A 23,825-nucleotide genomic window follows, 5' to 3' on the forward strand; every position below is an offset into this window, starting at 1 on the left:
TTTTGCGTATCCGTGGGTGAATGTCAAATTGTTGGTTCATCGACAAATAGTTTATTTGGAACTATTTATACTATGACTGTGTCAAACGGAGAGGAAAGATTAACCTTGGTGTTGTTCTAAACTGTGAAAAATGCCGACAATCATTAGATATCGCTCTGTGAATACTTTCGATGTTTTTAAAACATAGCATGATGAAACTTGAATGTCTACATTATTCTGTCTACCAAAATTCTGCAAAATGTATTTATTGACCATTGCATTGTTTTACGGCCACAAATCACCATTGGGAATCAGGGTATAAGCGCTCAAAAAACGGCTTGGTAAAATGTGGAAAACGATTCCCAGTATATCTCTTAGACTTTAAAAGAATCGAATCCAGTATTTAAGGCTAAAACGCAATAGTTTTCCCGTTCAATCCTTAGGGGCAGGAGATTATGTAAAGGCGGAAAGTTTGCAAGCCTCAAACGAGGGTCCTGCAAACAATATAGCTTTGAAATCAATTAACCCTCTTCGCACACAAATAACAAAATTGTAGGAACCCTAAAACAAGTGTCAAGACCTAAATCTTTTAGTGTTTGATATACGAAGAGGGATATCTATCTTGAGCTTGTTGAGGGATCAAAATCTTTTGTCAGAAAAAAAGTTCGCCGGAAATATGTCTGAAATTATTACACCGTTGCTATTGAGTTTAACAACAAAGAGCTTTAGAAAGGAAACAAAACACCCATTGTCTCATATTTTTGCATAAATTAAAAGTTCATTGTTTTGGTTGTCTTGGTGTTGTGTTTTGAGCAGTGAGGTTAAAAAGTAAAAAAAAAAAAGCTGTTGAAATGACAGCCTTTCTCTTTTCATTGAATATGACGCGATTCAAATCAGATTTTAAAAAAAAAACATTGTCAACAGCAAAGTGTTTCTTTGTTTGGTTTTTAAGAGAGTAGCGGGCTGACAGCATTTTTTTGCCGCAACCTTCGGATGGTCAATTAAAAGGGAAAAAAGTAGGGGCCACGCTACTCACTTGTCTTGCTGCAAAGAGATAGCTTCTTCAGTGTGCCAGTTTTACTCTTAGCATCGTGTGAGAGTAAAAGGGCACAACTTTAAAAAAGCAAGGACTACGAAGAGTTGGAGTGACTTTTTATGATAAGAGAAATCGCACCGTATTTATAACATGTTCTGATTGGCTGGTTGGCTGTGATTTGATGACGAAGAAAAATCGTATATATTTTGTTGTGTCGTAATGCTTTTATGGTACTTCAATCGTGCTAAAAACTTGTTACCTTTTTTATTGTCATGGCAACGAGGAAGGAGTAGTAACGGTTCATCATGTTACATTGCGCTTATTTTGTTGCTTATTCAATGGGTTGGACATAATACCGCTAACGCTGGTACGTTATCATGCATTTTTGTGAATTCTTTGATGGACTACAAATTTTCTTCCATAACGTTTTTATTTTAGTCTTCTCCGTTAAAAGAGGGTGATGTAATTTGTCTTTAAAAAGAGGCTTTTTTATAACTCGCCTGACACTCCATAACATTTGGTTTTCTAAGGAATGTTAGTTGTTACGTGTAGAAAATGAGTTTTCTTTTCTCACTTATAATTCTTAAGTTACCAACTTTTAAAATATGACACGTTTTTCGGCTCTTGGGGAACAGGACATTATACAGTTAGGGCTTTTCCTTTAAACTGTGAAAAAAATCATGATGTTGTTGAAAGCCCACCAAAACACTGAGTCGAAATCTCCCTCCGTCACTCTTTTGCTTTTCATCATATCCTGATTTATAACCTTGTAACAACATTTTAAAAGAAGGCGCATTTTTTTCTCCATAACATTCCCTCACTCACCCATCTCTCGAAAAATAATCACTCATCTTATATTTGTCCAAGTCATTTATAAAAACAACCATAAACAAGTTTTTAGATCTTGTGTGTGTCGCAACATCACGGTCTTACTGTGTCCCGTTTTTAGGAAGTGAACTCCCCATACTTCCCTGTTATCCTTAAAAATTGAGACATAAGATATTAATAAAGCATCTAGATTGTTTTGATAAGTTGGTTTTTAGTAATATAAACATTACTCGTTTTTTTTTCTTACCTTATAATATTATGAGTACTTTTGACAAAATTCAGGAACTCCTTAACACGAAACTCGAGCAAATCCCCAATTCTATAAGCTTTTGAGAATTTTCACGGATTTTTGGATTTCCTTGGACATGCTACTGTTTGGTATTTACTTCCTAGGCTCTGAGAGATATCAAAAATATTTTGAATAAGATTCATCAAGTGATACAATAATATTTTAGCAGTTGACTCAGCCGGGAGCTACGAAGTTTTTCTCATGGCAGACATGTCATCGAGCCTTTGTACCCTTTAAATGTTTAACTTGCGGTTGAAATTAAAATAAACAAACTTTCTTCAAACTTTTGTTATGCCTTAGAAACGTATCTTATGTTTAATGTCAAATGGTGAAAGCTGCATCCCGTTGCATCTCTTATGTTTAAGGTCTTTGACCTCAATATTAATGTCGCCATATTGATAACAATAAATCAAAAACATTGCATTTCCAATGAACCCTCAGGCGACAGGATTCATCAACCTGAATGACGCCTGAACTTCACTTGAAATCGTTTTATTGTCAAAATAGTAAGCTTTATTTGTCTCGTTTTTAGAATCCTTGGATGTTTTGACTGCCCTTGATTTGGCAAGCTTTCCTGACACTTTCCAAAAAGCACCTGGTTTTTGTCCGAACCGTCCGAAATCGAATGGAAAATTCAACGGAGATGAAGCTCTTGAAACAGAACTACCTTTTAGTTACTCAAAAGATCTGGATCAAAGATTTTCTTCAAAGGGAATTTCCCTAATGACTACTTTCAAACTTTCATCAACAGCTGATGACGTCAGGCTAACCAAATTGACTTATAATGGAAATACATTTGCATTAGAAATCAGCTCGAACTTAAAAATCATTTATAAAGCGAATAACAAACCCTCTGAGGAATTTGATTTCGACATCAATGTGAAGGATGGAAAATGGCATCGTTTATCGGTCGGTGTCCGTGAAAACCGACTTTCGTTTTTCGTAGATTGTGTTTTGGTGGAGCAGAAAAGTTTGAAGCAAATGTTCAGCATTTCTATTAATGATAAGATCGCTTTGACTTTCGGTGAGCAAGCTGGAAATAACTCAGGCCCAGGCTTTGTGGTGAGTAGCTCAAGCTAATTACTTAATATGACTCTAAGCCACCTTGTTCTAATCCTTATGTTAAATCAAAACAGGAGTTCAAAACTTTTGACGAAAAAGAAATTCTCTCTTACTCTTTACGAAAGAAGGCACTCTCTATCAAACCATTCATACTTTCTCCTCCTAACTGGTTATTTTCCAGATATTGCCAGAAAAGTTTTCAGAGTCTAAAAGAAAAAAATTGCACTATCGATATTGGGAAAACAACGTCTAAGGTCCATAGTACTATTAACGTTAAAAAAACGTTTTGAATTGACCGTTAAAACAATGTATCTTGATTTATCTCCGTGTTTCATCTTACAGGGAGCACTTCAAGATCTTTTGTTTACGTTTGACGAAGAATCAGCGGAAACGTATTGCGATGAAAGACTTCCTGGTTGTAACACGCCCATTCTCAACGAAAAAGGGTTGGAACCAACTCTCATCCCTCCTGACGTCAGCGATAAAGTAATGATGACTAAGGCTTTGAGTAATGTTGGGATGTAATAAAACAATTTTGTTACTTTTTCTAAAGAACGCGTCATTTTTATTACTTCAAATGACCAACTATTAAAGTATCTTATAAAAACACAATCTCATCTTGTAATGCCTGACAACTTATCTAAAGATATTATTTTTCAAAATTTAATATTTTCTATTTTGAAGCTTGTTTCATATTTGGGTCAAAAATGGTGGATTTTCAGGACCGTGTTTTGTATCGTCAAACCAAAATCTCAAATTATTGAATAATGAGAAATTGGTGTAATCTTTCAAATAGTAATAATTATTGAATGCTATTTTAGAGTGCGAAACTACCTACTACAACACAAACCGTTATCAAACCAACTCAAACGACGGGCGGTAAAACAAAAGGCGGTGGCGGTGATAAAACCAAAAGGAAAATCACAAAGAAAACTGTTGTTGTAAGCAAATCTTAATGAACGTCAAATTTTTCGATACTTTAGTTAATTGTCTGTATTTAAAGGTTGGCTCTCGGCTTCCCCCATTAGATCGATTTAAAACAAATCCATTTGATGATCAACCAACGGAAAACCAAGATTCATGATGCTTGAATCCAGTCATTTTTCAGACGTCAAGTTCTCTTTCTTTTTTTCTTTATTATGAAGAAGCAAATGAATCTAAAACTAATGTTATTTCTCTTATTTTTTTCAGGGACCCAGAGGTGATCAAGGTGAACGTGGAGAAAAAGGAATAAAAGGACCAAGGGTAAACACAATTTTCCTTCTGTTACGTATACCTTCTACTCAAAGGTATTATCGAAGGTGTGAAATTCTCATTCAATGCTTTTTTACACCCCTGCATCAGTGTCCCGGTAGAACAATCTCCCTCAGTGAAAATAAAACTTCAATCATATTCCAAATGGGGATAGAAAATTTTTTCCAACTCAAAAACTTCAGTGGGGAGGGATGGTTTTGGAGTGTGAATTTTCCATTGAGTTTCAAATATGGATGAAATCAGAGTCAATTTCCCAGGGGGGCTGATATTGTAGGGTGTTTTTGCCAGCGGGGAGGGAAAATTTTTCAGTGGGTTTGGTGTCTGCTCTTTCCTTTGCTTTTTCTTTCACTCCTTTAATCGTTCTTTCGTTCAATTCATTTGTTCGTTTCTTCCATTAAACGTGTTAATGTTTTTTATCATGTCAGGGTTATCTTGGTAAAAGAGGGCCAGTTGGTGAACGAGGAGAGCCCGGACCAAGAGTAGGTATATTATTTACTTTTTCATTTACAAAATTAAAGATTCACTCATTCAAATGTATTTGTGTTTATTTCCAAAAGAATTTTGTCGATCAGAACTGCGACGAAAATCAGCAAGCTCTTTATCGATCTCCAAATTTTTTGTAATTTATTTTTTGCTGCTCTTTGCAGGGACGTAAGGGAGACCATGGAGCACCAGGACAACCTGGTCCACCTGGCGAACGAGTAAGTACTCCTTCATAGCATTCGGTATTAAATGTATATTTGCTTAACTTTTAAAAGTCTTTAGACTACAATTCAGAATTTAGACCAATTAGAATTTGGAAAAATATTCAAATTTGATTATTTTAAGTTCATACTTTAGAATCATGAGTGGAATTTTGTTGAAAACAACATTCGAACTCGTAGTGATCGGTTCAAGGCGTCAACTTGTCTTTAAATAATATCCTGTCTTACTTTTGCATTAGGGTTTTCATGGAATGGCAGGGATGCCTGGTAGGCCTGGTCCGAAAGGTGACGATGTAAGTACAAATGCTTCCTGTCTGTTCCTGTTTATTGGAAAGTGCAAGGGGAATTCATTTGCTTGAAAATAGCTAAGAGTTCAAACAAGTTTCCTGTGATTTTAAATGACATTAATTATCAGTGTTTACCGTATTGTGATTGCTGTATTCGTTATGAAGAACAAAACAATTTCCTAATAAGACAATTCATTGGTTTGGCTAGAGCTGTGATTGGAAAAAACTTTTCCGTTTTTAGTGAGTAGAATTCACCACTGGAAGTTATGTAGCGAAATAATTTAACGTAGTCTTTCGGGCAACTTATAATTAATACATTTTGAATTCAAAAGAAGCATTTCTTTATATCTCGTTTTTATTCTTTCAGGGTCCAGTCGGTCCACCAGGTCCATTTGGTGAACGAGGAAAAGAGGGTCCAAAAGGAGACCCTGGAGATGCTGGGCCTCGTGGCTTTATCGGTGAAAAAGTGAGTAAATCTCTGTCTAGCTTTGATCGAGAGATTGGTATAGTGGTTATCGTGCTTGACTTCTGTCCAGGGAGGCCCGATGCATCGGAGCTCGGAGGGCATATCTATCTATCTATCTTTGATCGATTCATTTTTCATACCGAAAAACTTGACTCCTAAAAATTTGTTGCGCAGTAAAGTCATTAATTTTTTATTTTCAACATTTTTTTCTTCCAAATTATAGGGTGCAACTGGTGAGCTTGGTTTTCAAGGTCCACCTGGTCCAAGGGGCCCACAAGTGAGTTTATTTAAACCTAGTGCAGTGATATTTTTAAAAGCTGAAATTAACAGGGGATAGCTTTTTAAACTGAAGTTTGACGATATCAGAATCTTCTTAAATTTCTCTAGAGACATTTAAATTCAATCTTTCAATCGGTTTCCTTTTTGGACCTATAAATTAACCTGTGTTCGTTCGTTCGTTCGTCCGTCCGTCCGTCCGTTCGTCTGTTACCAACTTTTCTCGAGATTGAATCATAGGAATCTTTTGATTTTTGGTACAAAGGTGCAAAATGGTGGTGGCCAAAATGTGACGGAGCCCAATTTTCGAAGAACAAAATTTTTTAGGCAAATTTGGGCCAAAAAACGGCTAAAAAACGGGTTTTTTGGACTTGGTGAAAAATTGGAACATTAATTTTTTCAGATTTTTTGCATGAAATTAGGGTACCATCATAGGTAAAAGATGGTTTAAGCAGATTTTTGCAAAAAAATTTTGTTGGCTCAAAAAACGCATGTTTATCTATAAGAATCACTATTAATAAGCATACATCTATGTTCTTAGCCAAATTACTCAATTACTTTATGAGATGTTTTTTTGCTCATGAGGGCTTACTTTTGAAGAATTTGTGTGTTTAGACATGAAATTTTGGTTTCTTGGCGCGTTTTTATAGAAAAACTGGCCAAATTCAATATTTTTTTATAAGCACACTATCAATTACTTAGGTATTAGCTTTTCTCGAGATTGGCTCTTTCATCCTTTATGATTTTTTGCACAAAGATGCATCATAACTATAAACCCTCGAATGTGACGGAGCTCGATATTTGGAGAAAAAAATTTTGGGTTAAAAAAACGGCTAAAAAAAGGGTTTTTTGGACTTTGTGAAATATTGGATCATTGTTTTTTTCTGATTTTTGCATGAAAGTAGGTAAAAGATGGCTCAAGCAGATATTTGTAAAAAAAGAATTTTTCAGCTCAAAAATCGCATCTTTATCTATAAGAATATTATTAATTATTACTATTAATAAGCATACATCAATGTTCTTAGCCAAATTACTCAATTTTTTGATGAGATAGGTGTTTTCTTTGCTCACGAAGTCTTGAATATGAAAGAATATTTCTAGAGCATGAAATTTTGGTTTCTAAACGTTTTTTTATAAGAAACAAACGACTAATTTTAATAGATCGTCACTATTTGTGTTCTGAATGATTGTTTAACGGCCATGCTCACGTAGATATCATGGCTTATAAGCAGGTCCTAGGTCCCCCCTAAGAATTTAGGTGACCCCTAGGATTTAGGTGGCCCCTATTGGAAAAATATTCTAGGTGGCCCCTAAAAGTTCAAAAATCGAAAAAAGCTAAAAAATAAATTGAAATCGTAGATATACTTTTAAAGAAAGTTTTTGCAAACACACAAATTTTGAAAAAATGTACTCAATCAGGATTTAGCCCCCAGTTCATTATGTAAAAAATTAGGTCCCCCCTAGCTCAGTAGGTGGCCCCTGGCCAAAGACTATTTGTAGGTACCAGTTGCCCTGAGACCTTTTAACCCCCCCCCTGCGAGCAGGGGGGGGGTGAAGCCATGGATATCAATTATGTATGTGTTAAATGCATAACCAGGTAGGTCCATAAAAGTATCACTTGTTCTAACTGGCAATTATTTAATCAAAACGTAAGTGTTAATATTTTATTCTTGTTTTTCAGGGTTCGAGTGGCTCCAAAGGTCCACCTGGTCAGCGAGGTCCAGTGGTAAGGCCAAGTAATGCCAAATTACTGTTAGTTTTCTTTTTTATTTTATCGATGCCCATTACTTAATGAATTGTAAAGGATACACTTATGTTTTATGCCCTTTCTCTCTGATGATTTCTATCAATGAATTATTTTTTCTGTTCCATTGTTAGGGACCCATCGGCCCACCTGGCCCAGTTGGTCCAATAGGCTTGCCTGGAACTAGAGTAAGTAATTTTTATTAATTTATTTGTCTTCGCCTCTTTTGTTTTTTATATTGTTATGTGTCCATGAGAGCTTTCACTCACGCAGAATTAGTTGCGAAGTTTTTGTAGCAGCATTGAATAACTTTTTACCTCTTTTTTTACCCACTTTACATCATTCTATGTTTTCTTGTCTTTTAGGGAGGACCTGGTACGCCTGGTGGTACAGGTTTACCTGGAGAAAAAGTAAGTTTGCTTATCGCTTCGATTTCAAAATTTTTCTTTTAATATGACAATACAATGAATAAATTATCTGATTCGTTGGTATCACGTATGTGTCACATGTGTATCTTTTTCCACATTCCATTTTGTTCGTTTATTTGTAGGGAGACCGAGGAGTTCCGGGACCACCTGGATTGCGTGGTTCTGACGGTGCACCGGTAAGATGATCGTTTATGGAGACTTTTTCCGTCCGAAAAACCTCTTTATATGATGTATAGACTATTGAAATGGGGCTCCAGTACACATTGATGTAAAACTCGTCCAGGCCTCAACTCATCCTAAGATCGAATGTTTTAAAGCCACTATGGAATGTTTACCGAGAACAATGACTAAAAAATTCGAATCGTTTATGCTGCTTTAAGGCTCAAACTAACAACCTTAGGGGTTGTCTTATTTTCAATGTCATTTTTACTTACGTTTCCAGGGTTTTCCAGGACCTGAAGGACCACAAGGAAACAAAGGAGAACGGGTAAGTATCTTAATCTGACATTTAAATGAAGTGAAAGTTATCTTTTAAATTTATTGACATCGCTCCGTAACTTCAAATGTTCTTTATTCAAATGTGCGTACACAAACCAACTTTGTTTTTTTTATTCGGGCGGAGTAAAAGAACAGGGTGACATGAGTTGCGGTGCTCCCAGGTTCAGAGTTACTGGTACAGGACCGAAAAATTGAGCGATCTTATATGATGCCAGTTCCACTTAATGGGTATTCTTAATAAATATGAAATAAACAGGAAAATTTAGTTAAACAGTCAAAGGATTGATTTTAATTATCTCTTCACCTCATTCGTCTCTTAGGGTATTGTTGGACCACCAGGAATCGCTGGATATCCAGGACCCAAAGGAAAGAAAGGGGAAAAAGGTCCAACGGGAGCTCAAGGAGTTAAAGGCGACCCTGTAAGAACTTTCAAACTATTTGATTGTAATTTTTGCTCGAGCAGTCGCTTTCCAGCCTGAGTGCTTCAAAACAACCAGCTTTTTTGCGTCTACAACAAACCTGTGAATTGTCCTCGTTTTAATTTTAGAAAAATTACTATTCTAAAAGGTACATAAATTATACATCCTGATTCTAGAAGTTATGCATCAGAATGGAATATTTCTTCTATTCTTTTAGGGCGTGAACGGTGTTTCTGGTGAAAAAGGTGGCAAAGGTCCGAAGGGAGGCCGCGTAAGTATTCGAAATATTTCCCCTAATGTGCAGACGTTTTTGTTGGTTAGATTAATCTTACGTCATTTTCGACCGATAAATTATTCTTTTGTTCATTATAATGAATAACATTTTACTTATTTTCAGGGTCCTGTGGGGCCGAGAGGACCGAGAGGGCCAGAAGGTAGAGAAGGACCAAAGGTAAGTCCAATCATAATAAAAAGGTCATAAAATAATTTTTTTTCGAATTAGGATTTCAAAAGTGAATAACAACTGAAGATTGTCATCCAAGACGGCATGAAACTGTCAATAAGAAAACTTTTAAACATCTTGTTTTCTTCGGAGAACCTGTAAAGTATTAATTTTAAATCGCAACATGGCCTCGTATAAACGAATTTTTTCTAATGATGCACTTTTGCTCTACCCAGGGTCGTCATGGTTCTGCAGGAGTTCAAGGAGCACCTGGTCCACCTGGTGTAAAGGTAAACATTGTCTCTTTACCTACTTAGCATCTTGAAACGATACGCTCAACATTTTTGTAAATTCATCGATATTGTTATAAAGATGCAACCAAAACACAAATAATATCTTCCAATGAAATTAAACGGCTCATCTTTAAAAAGAATTTACGTGTCATTTTTGTCAACACGAAATTTTAAATCACTTTCTATTTTATTTTCAGGGAGACCGCGGAATCCCTGGCATGCCGGGATACCCTGGCCCACCTGGTCCCAAGGTAATTATATCCATCATACAAAAAGATAAGGTTTACTCTCGGATACTTTCTTGTATTAGGTTATATTCTAGGAGCTAGTTTTTGTATGTATGGCATATCTTTCATTCTAAGATACGTCATGCATACACAAACTGGCTTTCTTTTCATGATGTAATTCCCTCTGCAGCAGTATGAAGCACTCTAATTGCGAAGAGACGATTTGCCAGAGTTACTTACAATTCCACATGATTCATCAACTACCAAACTATAAAATTAAAGCTGTTTTCTTTTGATTTCAGGGAGAGAGCGGACAGAACGGAGCTCCAGGAGATTCAGGAAGCAAAGGTGACAAGGTATGTTTTCTTGGATAATACACATAATATCATCCCTAAAAACATCAACTGTATACGATAAACGACATGACATTTGATGGTCAACTGCTCCATAGCTAATGAAATAAAGTCAAGTGAGGTACTATATTCAAGTTACAGTAATATATAAAGATATGCAAAAGTCTTATATTTTCTTTGCATATTTTAGGGTGAAACTGGATCTCCCGGTCATCCTGGATTGATTGGTCCACGGGTGAGTTTGTTGAAGGAAATAATATGACAGTTTTTATTATTTTCAAAACTAAATTATTGCATGCTCGACATGGTTTAGCTTAACTGAAAGGTGTTCCTTGTGGTCTTAATGTTCCCAGCTGATTTTATGGTCTAGACATCTAGACATTTTAGTTGAACTGATGGATTCTTTATTTCAAAATTCAGGGAAAACCTGGACGAAAAGGCAATCCAGGAAAACCAGGAACCTCTGGTCCAAAGGTATTGTTTTTCATCCACTCTATTTATAAGTTTAACGTTTATTACCTAGATTTGGCAAATTTACTGTGCTAGTTAATTTGTACTGATAAATCTAGATGGATTTTAATCTATTCTCAAAATCTGTCATTGCATTCGTCATTCCCACAAAATTTAATTATTTGATTTGTTGTTCTTTATTTTACAGGGTTCCAAAGGGATCGAGGGTCAGCCTGGTGACACTGGGCCAAAAGGACCACCTGGATATATTGGTTTGCCTGGCGCCCCAGGTGCTACCGGTGAAGATGTAAATTGCTTTCTTATTTTAACATTAGCATTCTTTGGTCTCATCCATAGATTAAATTCCAATTTTTTTTTCTTCTTAAAAATAGTTTAATAAACCTCACTTCAGAATTCTCACTTAGTGTGGTGTTGAAATCGTGTTTAAAATCAACAAAGCTTTTTAACGGGATTTTTTTACATAAACTTTCAGGGACCACCAGGGCCACAAGGTCAAGCTGGTTTTCCAGGGCCAAGAGGTGATATGGTAAGTTATTATGTTTGTCATATTATCCAGGATATTTTGTGTTATGTTGGGTGGGTAGCAATTTTGTATAATTTTTATCCAATATATTTTTGTCAAGGTTTTAGCTAGCTCCAACAATTACAAATTCAATTAATGATGTTCTTTTTGTTTTCAAGGGCATTCCAGGAAAACCAGGACCAAATGGACCTCACGGACTACCAGGTCCTCGGGTAGGTCCTTATTAGAATTGTTGTATAACTGTATTTGAATCTTTTGTGACTCTATTGAACGTTGAAAAGCTCAATTGGCGTCGATTGACTTCGTAGATCTTCTCTTTTAAACTTATAAATAACGAGGGGAAAGTTCATGCTGCTAATTTTGTTGTTGTATTGATTTCCAGGGAACAGCTGGTGATCGAGGACCTCCTGGAACAAGAGGGTTGCCAGGAAGACAGGGCAAACTAGGAGGTGCAGGCCCCAGAGGTGAACAAGGAAAACCCGGACCGTCCGTACGTTTATAAATCTTCTATACTTTTTCTAACTTTGACTATAGTTCGTTTAAACTTCTGATTTAAGTATGGATCGAGTGCGTATCTGTATCGTTCACTGACGATACAGTATAAACCATAGCAAAGATGGTTTTAACGAGAATACTCCTGGAATGCTCGACACATGACTGGGTATCTCCTGTACTAGTTATTATCATATATTATCATACGCTTTCCTATGACCTATTTGAGTAAAACCAAGCTCCGCTTTTTGAGAAAGTTTTATTTTTTGAGTCAACCAGATGACAAAAAAATTTCGCTCTTGTTTGAGTGATATTAATCTACGATAATTCACGCATTTCACTTCAGTGTATCTTTTCTATCATAGGGTGAGAGAGGTTTACCAGGGAAGACTGGTCAAGATGGAGGGAAAGGAGACCAAGGTGAACGAGGTACCAAAGGAGATATAGGTGGTGAGGTAGGAGATGCTTAGAAATTTTTCTGATTGCTTCAGTATGATTCATGATAAACCACCCATTCATCAATTTTTTTAAATTTGGGTCCGTATTGTTATCCCCGGCTGTTTGCTTCTATTTTTAATCAGAATCTTATTAATGGTGTCTTTATATTTCAGGGACCACGAGGACCCAAAGGTGACGAAGGACCTCCAGGATTACCAGGTTTACGTGGAAACCCTGGAAGTCCAGGTCGGCCTGGTGGTATGGGACGACCAGGAGGCGAGGTAAGCCGATTGAATAATACTCTTAATACTTACTAATTGCTGTTGGTTAGATTTTTGAAACTGTATTGTTAACTACTTCTTACGTTTAAACTTATATGAAATCGGATAGAGCGGAGTCGCTTATAATCTGTGTAATGCAGTAATATGGGTGTAAAATGATGATACGGGAATTGTCGCAAGATGACAATTTGGAGTAGAATTTAATTAAATTTTCTTTTTCATATCATCATAGGGTGCACCAGGGCCAAGAGGTTTAAAAGGACCACAAGGCTCCAAAGGAAACACTGTAAGTAAGATATTTTCCTTTGTATTTGTTTAAGACATCGCTGTCTTAGTTGTGTCTCAGTGACTCAATCAAAGCCTGTTTATTATATCACAATTAAAAGTTTTGTTTTTAAATAAGAGTGATATCGTTTGCTTACTCGTCGATTTTGAATTACAAGCTTTTTCACATTGGATTGACACGGATGTGGAGCAAGATTGGTCAGAACGAGGAAAAGAAAAACAATTTCATGGTTATACGAGCATAATATAGCAATAGCAAGACACTGTCCTGATATGAAATATGTGTCTGATATGAAACGGGAACAATTATCTAAAAGTAAAACCTCTACAATAAAATCTAAAAGTGATACATAGTGTTCAGAGGGGTCCAGCCCTCAGCATTTTTCAGGGGGGGGGGGCTAAGGAAAATAGCCCCCGGCTAAATTCTAGAAACATAGCCCCCAAAATATCAAAGAAAAATTTTTTTCAAGAGGGATAAAACCTTCCCCACAGCATAGATTTTTAACATAATTTTTAAATATCTTCAACCAGCTCAGCTCTGCCCCCAGTTCTATTACACAACACTCAGCCCCCTAGCAAGCTAGCCCCCAGTATTTTTTGAAAAATACAGCCCCCATTTAAGCAAAAATGGTTTAGCCCCCCCCCCTAAGCTCAGGGGGTGTATTCTTTGTGATATAGAAATGGTTGTTTTCACTTCTTTACCATTTCAACATTGTAGGGTTTGCAAGGAATGCAAGGAAGATCTGGTCGACCAGGTTTGAAAGGAGTTCGTGGTAAGCCAGGATTGATAGGACCTCCAGGACAAATCGGAAATGATGGAGAAAAAGGAGATATTGGAATCGCAGGGACTCCAGGAAAAGATGGAATTCGCGGTGAACCGGTGAGAATCTACCTTCTAAGAATGTGTCTTGTAGTTTTTAAAAGCTCTCATTTCGTTTGGTTGGTCGTTAACCTGTATCTAATAAAACAGTTCTGTTACTCTTTCTTAAAACCTATCAGTAAAGTATCTTACATAAAATCCAGCTCATCCCCTAAGCAGAAGGCTGTGTTATTTTACTTGTGTCATTATCAACTTGATACTAAACATTCATTTACTATTCTTCATGTTTACAATAACTCATATCGTTTTATTATAGGGTGAGTCTGGATTACAAGGACCACAAGGGCCTAGAGGTGTTCCTGGTTTAGTGGTAAGAATTGCTATTAATTGGTTCTTTCACATTTAGAAGCCTTTGAATTCTTGCCCATACCAACAAGATTCTGTATAACCTGGAGTCGTTAAAAAAACAAGTTATACAGCAATATAGGTGTTACATGATAATGCTAAAACCGTTACGGGGTAATGACGTAGTATTCTTATAGTGTTCTTCTTTTTATTATTTCGATAAACGTACTTCATTACATTATTTATACCTCTAAATGTAAATTTCAGTTTTAGATGCGATAGCTTTAAATTGGTGGTATAATTAAAACTTGACTTTTATTTTCTACTTTTAGGGAGGACCAGGTGAAAGAGGACCTCCAGGAGACGCTGGGCCCAGAGGAAGTAAGGTATATTCCTTTCATCCAAAGATAATGAAAATCCCAAAAACCGATTTACTAGATCCTCAAAAAAAATTCCCAAAACAGATTTCAGCCAATTTATCTTTCCATACAAAGCCAAAACATAATGATGGTACTATCTTTATTAACCAACTTTAAAACAAAGAGTAGAACATTAAAGCATTATTCAAAAACTTACTCATCTTTGTAAAATTTTCCTCTTCCAGGGTCCAACGGGGCCAGTTGGCGTCCCAGGAGAGCCAGGACCTCCAGGAGTAATCGTAAGTAGTACTTCTATGAAATTTACTAATTTTTTTTTAATATTTAAAGATCAATATTATATTTGCACCTAGGAACCAGCTATCCAGTTGATGTCGATGATATTGCTTGAATTATTGTATGGTCATAGATGGCTCCATTTGTGAAACGACATGATATGACTTGCTATGCTAAGATTCCCTCTCGCACCTATGAACTCGCTTTAGAAATGATTTGTTTTCAATTTTCAGGGACTACCAGGAAAAGATGGAGAAACCGGTGAACCAGGAAAACCCGGATCTCGGGTAAGCGATATTAAATGTTTTTTCATTTTGTTTTTTATTATGAATGTCAGATTTCCAGGGAATATTCTTATATTTTCAATGGTTCATTAACACACACGAATATACCTCGTCAAGTTGTAAACATAATGAAATTTAAACAGCCAAAGATAATATCTTTAAAAAAGTAAGAAAAGTCACTAAGTATAATATTTCCATGAGAACCTCAATCCAACCATTTTCCACGACATACACATAATGGAACAAATACTTTCACATGATAATGACTGCCTACCATCAAAGATACCAACAATCAAAAGGCCGGCAAGAACGAATGATTTGCTTTCTGTAACCCACCATCGGTGGTTTTGATTAACCAGATTATTTATAACGATAAATGCAATCCTTATTATTTAGGGCGAACAAGGGGAACAAGGACTTGCTGGAGCACCTGGAGTTCGTGGACAGAAAGGAACCAGTGGGAAGACTGGAAATAGCGGACCCCGAGGAGCACAGGGAGTTAAGGTAGATTGTCACTGTTTTGTTACTGTTCTCTTATCTATTTATTATTTACTTTATACAGTGGTCCCTGGGCTAGACGATTCTAGAACTGTCTAAAAGTTTTGGAGTTTGCCAAGCAAATTATGCCCCCGGGGGGGCCACTCGATTTTGAAACGACGGTATGTGCCGCGCAAAATCTGCTTTTCAAAATCGTACCCTTACAGTGTAGTTCAATATGGCTGAAAAGGTACCCTTTCAGTGCATTTTCTCTTAATTTACCCAACCCTTATAGTGCACTATATTTCTCAGCTGTAAATCTGCGTGAAGAGAAGGAGCTTGGGAAATTTTCTGTTTCAAAGAAAAACTGAGAAAATTATTCTTGTCAGCTGTAATTATCAGACAATAGAAACTTTTTCAAACAAACGAGAAGTAAAAACCTTTCTTTTTAACAATTATTTTGAATTTGTTTTAAAATTCGACCCTTGCAGTACAATCTCACAGAATCACATCCTTACAGTGCATTTTGGAATTCAGAAAAACCCCACCCTTAAGCGCGGCACATGACGTAGGTCAGATCATACGAGTGACCCCCCCCCCGGGATTATGCCAAATCATTATTATAATAGTTATCGTCATTAAGTTTTGTCTTAATCGTTGTATTCCCATAACATAGTAGTGATCTGACTGTCGAAGCCTTCAAACTTTTTCAACCAACTTAGCTCCATCAAATATTGGCTGATATTTCAATATATTGATCTATTCACTCATAAATTTATACGTTAAATTTTCTTAGTTAAAGATAGTACATTACTTCAAGTCTTTTTATCCATTCACTCATCTTTTTAGGGTGAATCCGGGATCAAAGGTATCAAAGGAGAACTTGGTCCAAGTGGCCCAGAGGTAAATATCTTTCTATCTGATATTCAAAATATTATACTTCTTAATTCATAGATATCTGTCTTATTGACCCCAGGGGAATTTACTGGGAGGGGGGTTACATGAGGAGTTGATGGAGATGATGATGGAAAATCTCTTTTTAATGGTTGGGAACTTCAAATTCTATTATTTAAAGCTCAATGTTTATCCATGAAGGATAGAGTAAATGTTTTTTTCGGTGGGGATGAAGCTTCGGGGTATTGTTATCACCAAAGACGATTTTAGCCCATTTTCCAATGTACTACCGGCTCTGTAATACGAGAGTATGCGCAGCTCAGCCGGGTCGCCTTCACTCTAGTCATTATTGAAGGCAGTAAACCTGATTCTTTAATTATGAGTATCATATTCATATTAAGATGTTTGAATATTACTTTGATTTCAGGGTGAAAAAGGAGAGAAAGGAACAAAAGGAACTTCAGGAATTCCTGGTCCACAGGTTAGAATTCTTAATTAATTTAAAATACTAGTGGTTCTAAATTATTTGTGTTTAATAATATCTTTTTTCTTTTTTTTGACTTGAATTTATTTTTTAATTACGATTTCTTATTTTAAGGGCTCAAAAGGTTCAGTAGGACCCAGAGGACCAACAGGACCGAGAGGCCAGAAAGGAAGGCCAGGTCGATCGGGCGGTCAAGGACCACCAGGACTTCCAGGAGCAAATGTAAGTTTTGTTCCTACTTCTAGTTAACCAGTAGCTTATGGACCAAAATGAACAGTTTTGCCTTACTTTGTAATTTTCAACAATAGTTACTAATGACATTTTGGATTTTTCACGTTCCAGGGTGCAAACGGAAAACCAGGCCAAAATGGAAAGCCAGGACCACAAGGAGACGAGGTTAGTGTCTAAACTTTAAGTTTGCATTAGCTTTTACGCTTTTACATTTCTAGGTCTTTAACATTTCGTCAAAAGTTTTTCATTGATCATTTTTTATTAATATTTAACTTCTAATATTTTGTTTCATTCACGTTCTAGGGTCCAATGGGTAATCCAGGTGGCCAAGGAAAACGTGGTCCAAAGGGTCCACCCGGGCCACAAGGAGAAAATGGAAAATCAGGACCAATCGGAAAACCTGGTCCTTCCGTAAGTTAGATTTCATTCGGCTTCGCATAAAGTAAAACGTTGTTTTCGGTAAAAAACTTGGTTTCGTGTTATACATGTACGTCTTAAGTTTTGTTCATCAAGTCAAAATGAAGTTTTCTTCTTACAGGGAAATGCTGGACCACCGGGTGTAAATGGGCCTCCTGGAGCCATGGGACCAATGGTAAATATGTTATATTGTTTTGTTGTTTCTGTCACTATTGATGGTTTTTACATATACTACGCTCTACCCTTTTTCCATATACCTATCTACACAAGGAGAAATTGAAAGATGAAAATGTTTTGTGTTAACAATACTCTTCTTTTATTTAGGGTCCTCGAGGTGACCCCGGAGAGCCTGGAATCGCAGGAGAAAGAGGTCCAACTGGGCCAGCTGGAGTATCTGGACCGGCTGGTCCTGCTGGAAACCCGGGAACAGCTGTAAGTGAAAACTTTCTTCGTTTGATTTTATTGTATGGGTCTCAAATACAATAGATCTACTGTTATGGAGCAAAAACTCAAAAAATACTCAGCTATGTTTAGGAGGAAAAATCGTTCATTCGGTAAAAAACGTCAATTTCAATTAATATCCATAATTTTTATAAATTTTTATCTTCTTTCAAGGGTCTCCCAGGACGAAAAGGAGAAGTTGGTCTTAAAGGAAATCGTGGATTCCAGGTAAGCTTCTGTCTCTTGTTACTGTACTGTACATCATCTTCCATTTTCCTAATTCGAAAGCTCGTAATAGTTTAAATAGACTGGTACTGGTCACTTGCGCATTTCATTTATGGGGTGTGTTTGCTACAATCATGGTCGAAATAGAATGAGAATTCCGGTTATTTTAACGTTTTTCAAGATTTAAAGCTCTGGCGAGAAAGTCGATTTCGGGCTTTCTCTTTAACTTAATCGAATATTTCAATTTGGGAGGGGTTGGCAGACTTCCAGGCTATATTCTGAGCCTTATTGGACTATTTTTGAACTTTTGGATCCTCAGATCCTAAGGTCCGAAGTGTTAAGTCTCATGTTAAAACTCAGAGTTAAAACTCTACCCTTCCAACCTACTTTAGAGCACTAACAAATCGATTGTGGTTTCAAAACTTCCCGGTGGATTTCCCTTTTTTCTCAAATATTACGACCATGATTGTAGACATACATGATGAATTTTGAATCATACTTTGAACCTTAATATATACACGCTTTTTTTTATAAGAATAGTGTACTTTGGTTGAGGGTGAGCATTATTCTTATTTTTCTATTGTTCTAAACAATAGGCCTATTGTTTTAAACCCGAAATCTCACCCTGATATTCTTATAGAAGTTATTCTTATAAAAGAAAAAGCGTGTAGCTCTTGTCATTTTTCTTTACAGGGCGAGAAAGGGCCACCAGGTGAACCCGGCATATCAGGGAAGAAAGGAGAAAAAGGGTCCACTGGTATGGACGGTATGTTTGGACAACCTGGACCACGAGGAAAATCTGTATGTTTTATTAACTGCTTTTTTTCTCTATACCTAGCCTCTAGAACTACGATTTTCACTCGAATTTTCCAAGGCATATTAGTGAGTTCTTCCTCACAAGTGTTAACTGTCTTCCTCATGAAGAAATATAATTTGATGAATGATTTTGTTTATCAAATCTTATAAAGAGTTTTTCTAAGTTGAGCGTGAAGTCGGCCATTATAGTAAAAAACATTCGATTTAGAAGAGTCGATTCTTTGTGGATTTCGAATATTTTTTTCTATAATGGCAAAAGGTTATGTAACCGTACCGGATCAAAGAGAACCTCTATGCCTAATTAATCTTCTTTTATTTATTACCAGGGCCAGAAAGGAGAACCAGGTAAAGATGGACTTCCTGGAAAACGTGGAATCACTGGTGAGAATGGTCGTAAAGGAGATCAAGGAAATATGGGAGGACCAGGACCCAAGGTAAAAAGCAATTCAACCGTTCAAGTTATTCAAGAGAAATGCTACTTTGACTGTGAGGATCAGCGTTCATACAAGAAAAAATGACATGACATGACCAACGTCATGTGCGGGAGTTTAGAGTTTATAAAAATAAGATCAAAGTTTTTTACTGCCGGACATGCTGTCTGCTTGCACACCCACTGTCCTGGGATAATTTGATGAAAAACTTCCATTACTTATTGAATTTCTTTTGGTGTCACACTTATCACTTATTTCAACTTACTGATTTACTTTTTTTCCATAAAAAATTTTCAGGGTGTCGATGGTCCTCAAGGTCCACCAGGGCCACCTGTAAGTATACTGTTTCTATTCTAATTGCTGACGATGCTTTTGATAACAAGTTAATTAAAATCAAAAGATGAGCCTACAGGTGACTTATTTAGGCCCGGTGAACGATAGTGTTGGTTCCAAGGTACGAAAAAGATTGCAATTCGTCACCTCGCCAAGTACCAATATACTGGTCTTACTAAGAATTTGCCAGCCTGGAATCTAGAATTCACTGGAGTCAAAAATAACTTTAAAATATACTCTTACTTTCATTTCAGGGATCCAATTCACAATGGGTAAGTGTCGATTACACCTCAATTGTTATGTTTATTTCTTCTTCTAAAACCAACAGAAGATAATGTTGGCTTTGCTACTCTTCGTTGTTTTTCATCAAACAACTTCAATCCTGCTAATGTAATGCTAACTTTCGACATTCACAGGGTAAAAATCTAAGGAATTGACTTTAAATACACGGTAAAGAGCTGCAATCCTTCGGTAAAGTTTATCACTTTGTTGCAGCTTTTTGCCGGGAATTTCATCCAAAAAGTCACGGTAATCTTTACGATTACTTTATGATTATAATTATTATAATTGGTCCATTCCATAGAACACATTATTATCTGGTATTCGTTTGCATCCGCAAGAAGGTTATTGGAGAGAACCAGGAGTAAGTCCTTACAAAAACCAACAACGAAGAAGGAAACGAAGAAGTCCCGATGAAGAAGAGCAAACATTCGAAAAACTCGGTCAACATGCTGCTAAACTGAAAGAAGCTCTGGAACAAATGAAAACACCGACAGGACAGAAAGATAACCCATCTCGATATTGCCGTGATTTAATGGAATGCTCACCGAAGTTGAAAGATGGGTTTTATTGGATCGATCCGAACCAAGGGAATCCGAGTGACGCAATGTTTGTGTTTTGTAATTTTACTCGTGGTGGAGAAACTTGTGTTTATCCTGATGATAATGCAGCTTCTGTAAGGATAGTTTTGCCAGTAATCTGTACTTGCTTTTTATTTCAGTTGAGCTCGAATCTGAGAATACCTTCGTTGCGTTACTTCAGTTTTTTTAGAATCATTCCTTGAGGTCCCGTTGCTTGTCTTTGAACAGTAGCGATTGTGGATCTAAGAAATGCATCAATATCTAATAATAAATATTGTCATTTTGAATTTTAGGACCAAGATTTTTCTTACGATATGCAGAAAAACGATTGGTTCAGTCGATCAAAGCGTGGTTTCATGGTAAGATTCGAGAATGCTTTTAAAAACTCATAAACTACAGAGATGAGCTACAATCTTCTAATATGAATTGCAATTTTTCCCTTGAATTTCAAATGGTGGGGCCCGGGTCTGTGAACCAACCCCATTGTACTACATTTCTCTATTATGAATAACTTAAGCGTTTCATCGAGTGTTACATCTCAAATCCGAAACCTCAAGAATGACTTTCCTTCATTTTTTTTGTTTCAGATTGGTTATAAATTCGTTCGTAAATCTCAATTGAAGTTCTTACGGTTACTCAGCGATTCAGTGCATCAAAAAGTTGAACTGAAAACACAACGTAATATAAATATTGAAAAGATTTCATTCCGTGCTTTGAGCCACGCCAATTCAGAAACACACCTTTTGGATCAACAAGTTGTCAAAAGCTTCAAACGAAATTGCAAGGTAACATAGCCTCTTTCTTTCTTTTAAAACTATCAGGGTATGGTTGGTACCACCAGAAAGTGCTTAAAGGGAGGGGTAGGAGGTCAAACTGTGTTACATGTACCGGAACCCTTTGAAATGTTTTAAAAGAAGGCACTTTAAGACAAAAATTTGTGTACATGATATATATGATTATTTGTATATGATGGAAATTGTTCTCAAAAGGTGGAAGTTAAAAAGTTAGGAAATTCGTATGCAAATGAGGTGATACCTAAGTGTACAAAATTGAATTTGTATTGAATTTATTGAATGATGCCACAAGATTGAGGTATGGAGATAGCAACTCACTCTCCCCCAGTCGTGTCTGTAACTTGTCTCTGAAATGCGACAAATAATTCAAGTTATTTCTTATATAGAACGACAAATGCGCATCGGAATCAATGCTGTCTACAGATGACGAGAGAATGGATTTACTCCCAATTACCGATTTCAAACTGAACACTTCTTCTCTCCAAGACAATTCTCAATTGGATGTCAATTTGAATTCTATAGATACGGACACCATTTATTTCACGTTACATGTTGGACCTGTTTGTTTTCAATGAAAATTTTCTCAACTAAATTCTAAAAAATTGATCATCATTATCTTTTATAATATTTTTTTTTGTTATTAAAGGGGTTCGGTTGTAAATAGCAGAATCATTTTTTGTTCCGATTTTTTTTAACACGCACACTGCTTGACAAATAACTGCAATCTTGACAAAAAGTGACAAAAATAAAGTTCTGACAAAAAGAATCACCTCTAATTAACCCTTTTTCATTGATACAAGCAATTTATCACATTCAAACTTTTAAATCTTTGTCAGCGTTTTTTTAGAGATTTATTTGAAATATTTCTATCGCATATTTATATTACAAGAGTTTCTTCTTAGATCGCCCTAAAAATCGAAAACTTGGAAGAAATTATCAGATTTTTAAGAAAGTATACTTTGCCCTCGTACTAGTTCTTTGTTTGTACCCAATTTGGGAATAATAAATCGAGCATCCCTTGTCCCCCAACCAAATTACTTTCACCTTCCAAGCTGAAAAGGATATCCGGATGGGTTTCAGTCGACCGCTCTCTATGTTTTTAAGTAGAAGTGATAAAGTTTCAAAACAGTAATCAAAAGTAAGAAGTGAAGCTGGCTACAAAATTTTTTTGGAAACATTTCGAACAATACTTTAAAATAAATGGCAAAATTTCTGGCCTTATATGCACACTAAATTTCTTGACTAAGGCCCACTAAAGGCCTGTTTTGAGTTACTCAAACGTTATTAAAAAGCTATTAGAGCAAAATCTATAACAGGATTTTTTTTCCACCGCAAGGAAAGGGTCAAATTTTTCGCTCTCGCTCCTAAACAAAAATTCATGGCAACACCTCCGTAAGGGCTTGTTTTTATCAGCTGATGGAGAAGTCAAGGAACATCCTTATGTACAGAGATTGAAGAGATAAGGATGCTAGGGTAACCATCATAAATATTTGTTTGTTGTTTAGATGTGTGTTGGTTTAATGTTCTTTTGACGAAAGCCGTTTGTGTTGATTTAGTAGTAAGGAATATGTATCATGAGAGGTATTACAAAACGCGCTTTCGATTGTGGCAATAGTGATATATGGTGTATGGTTCTTTGGTTTTGTAAATTAATTTGCATTCATGAAATGATTCGATGGAAAATAGTTATAATTTGCATAACAGATAACTTTAGAACACGGCCTGGATATTTCCGTTGCTTTGAGGGAACTACTGAAAAAGAAGCGTCTGACTGTGTACAAATGCGTAGGCAATACTCTCACGGATTTTGAACTAGTCCAGAAGCTGGAGCTCACCTACTTTTTGCCTTTAAAAATTCTGATGGGGGAAAAAGTAGCGCCATTATTCAAAGCAGAAAGCTTAGCTGATTTATATTAATCTTTTACTAGAATAGCCGCTTCATTGTAAAGGTGATTGGAAATGAGTTTGTCACATTTTAAGCATATTTTCACAGGTTCACAGCGTTTGTGTTCGTTAGCTGGACTTTGGGTGTGAAAATAATGCGGCAGTCACTCGTGAGAATTTCGAAGATCTGTTACGTATTTCCCACTTGTGTGAGAAAATCAGTGCTGTTGTTGAATACCGAAACTTTTTGCGTTTCGAGGTTTCACTAAATTGAAATATATTACACGAGGTTGATCAGAAGAAAAGAAGATTTTTTCAGTTACCGAACAAATTACTCACTGCATTTTCGAAAAAAGTATTG

General features: G+C 36.3%; 1 protein-coding gene across 2 annotated transcripts; it reads left to right on the forward strand.

Annotated features, from left to right (window-relative positions):
- Positions 1 to 842: 842 nt before the first annotated feature.
- LOC136807160 (collagen alpha-1(V) chain-like) lies at positions 843 to 22,242 on the forward strand. 2 transcript variants are annotated; one of them, XM_067063740.1, is made up of 52 exons: positions 843 to 1,382; positions 2,665 to 3,194; positions 3,537 to 3,680; positions 4,016 to 4,135; positions 4,386 to 4,439; positions 4,874 to 4,927; positions 5,096 to 5,149; positions 5,392 to 5,445; positions 5,807 to 5,905; positions 6,129 to 6,182; positions 7,863 to 7,907; positions 8,060 to 8,113; positions 8,291 to 8,335; positions 8,476 to 8,529; positions 8,796 to 8,840; positions 9,172 to 9,270; positions 9,488 to 9,541; positions 9,668 to 9,721; positions 9,949 to 10,002; positions 10,203 to 10,256; positions 10,535 to 10,588; positions 10,776 to 10,820; positions 11,006 to 11,059; positions 11,244 to 11,342; positions 11,529 to 11,582; positions 11,738 to 11,791; positions 11,962 to 12,069; positions 12,437 to 12,526; positions 12,683 to 12,790; positions 13,023 to 13,076; positions 13,794 to 13,955; positions 14,212 to 14,265; positions 14,573 to 14,626; positions 14,845 to 14,898; positions 15,127 to 15,180; positions 15,574 to 15,681; positions 16,504 to 16,557; positions 16,976 to 17,029; positions 17,147 to 17,254; positions 17,375 to 17,428; positions 17,567 to 17,674; positions 17,802 to 17,855; positions 18,005 to 18,112; positions 18,296 to 18,349; positions 19,040 to 19,147; positions 19,489 to 19,596; positions 19,891 to 19,926; positions 20,181 to 20,198; positions 20,510 to 20,881; positions 21,080 to 21,145; positions 21,374 to 21,571; positions 21,967 to 22,242. In XM_067063740.1, the coding sequence occupies exons 1-52, from the start codon at positions 1,235 to 1,237 to the stop codon at positions 22,153 to 22,155; spliced, it is 4,764 nt and encodes a 1,587-aa protein (XP_066919841.1). In that variant the 5' UTR covers positions 843 to 1,234; the 3' UTR covers positions 22,156 to 22,242. The 2 variants fall into 2 exon arrangements, with proteins under 2 accessions (XP_066919841.1, XP_066919842.1); XM_067063741.1 differs by lacking the exons at positions 843 to 1,382; positions 2,665 to 3,194; positions 3,537 to 3,680; positions 4,016 to 4,135; positions 4,386 to 4,439 and having other exon boundaries at positions 4,913 to 4,931.
- The last annotated feature ends 1,583 nt before the right edge of the window (positions 22,243 to 23,825 follow it).

This window comes from Clytia hemisphaerica, unplaced genomic scaffold, assembly GCF_902728285.1.
Source record: "Clytia hemisphaerica strain Z4C2 unplaced genomic scaffold, Clytia hemisphaerica genome assembly, whole genome shotgun sequence".
Taxonomy (NCBI): Eukaryota; Metazoa; Cnidaria; class Hydrozoa; order Leptothecata; family Clytiidae; genus Clytia; species Clytia hemisphaerica.

Bases quoted from the DNA above. Each gene is read 5' to 3' on its own strand.
- LOC136807160 (XM_067063740.1), top strand. From the start codon at position 1,235: ATGCTTTTATGGTACTTCAATCGTGCTAAAAACTTGTTACCTTTTTTA. The intron at 9,271-9,487 runs GTAAGAACTTTC...CTATTCTTTTAG, and splicing joins AAGGAGTTAAAGGCGACCCT to GGCGTGAACGGTGTTTCTGG. The intron at 20,882-21,079 runs GTAAGGATAGTT...TTTGAATTTTAG, and splicing joins CTGATGATAATGCAGCTTCT to GACCAAGATTTTTCTTACGA.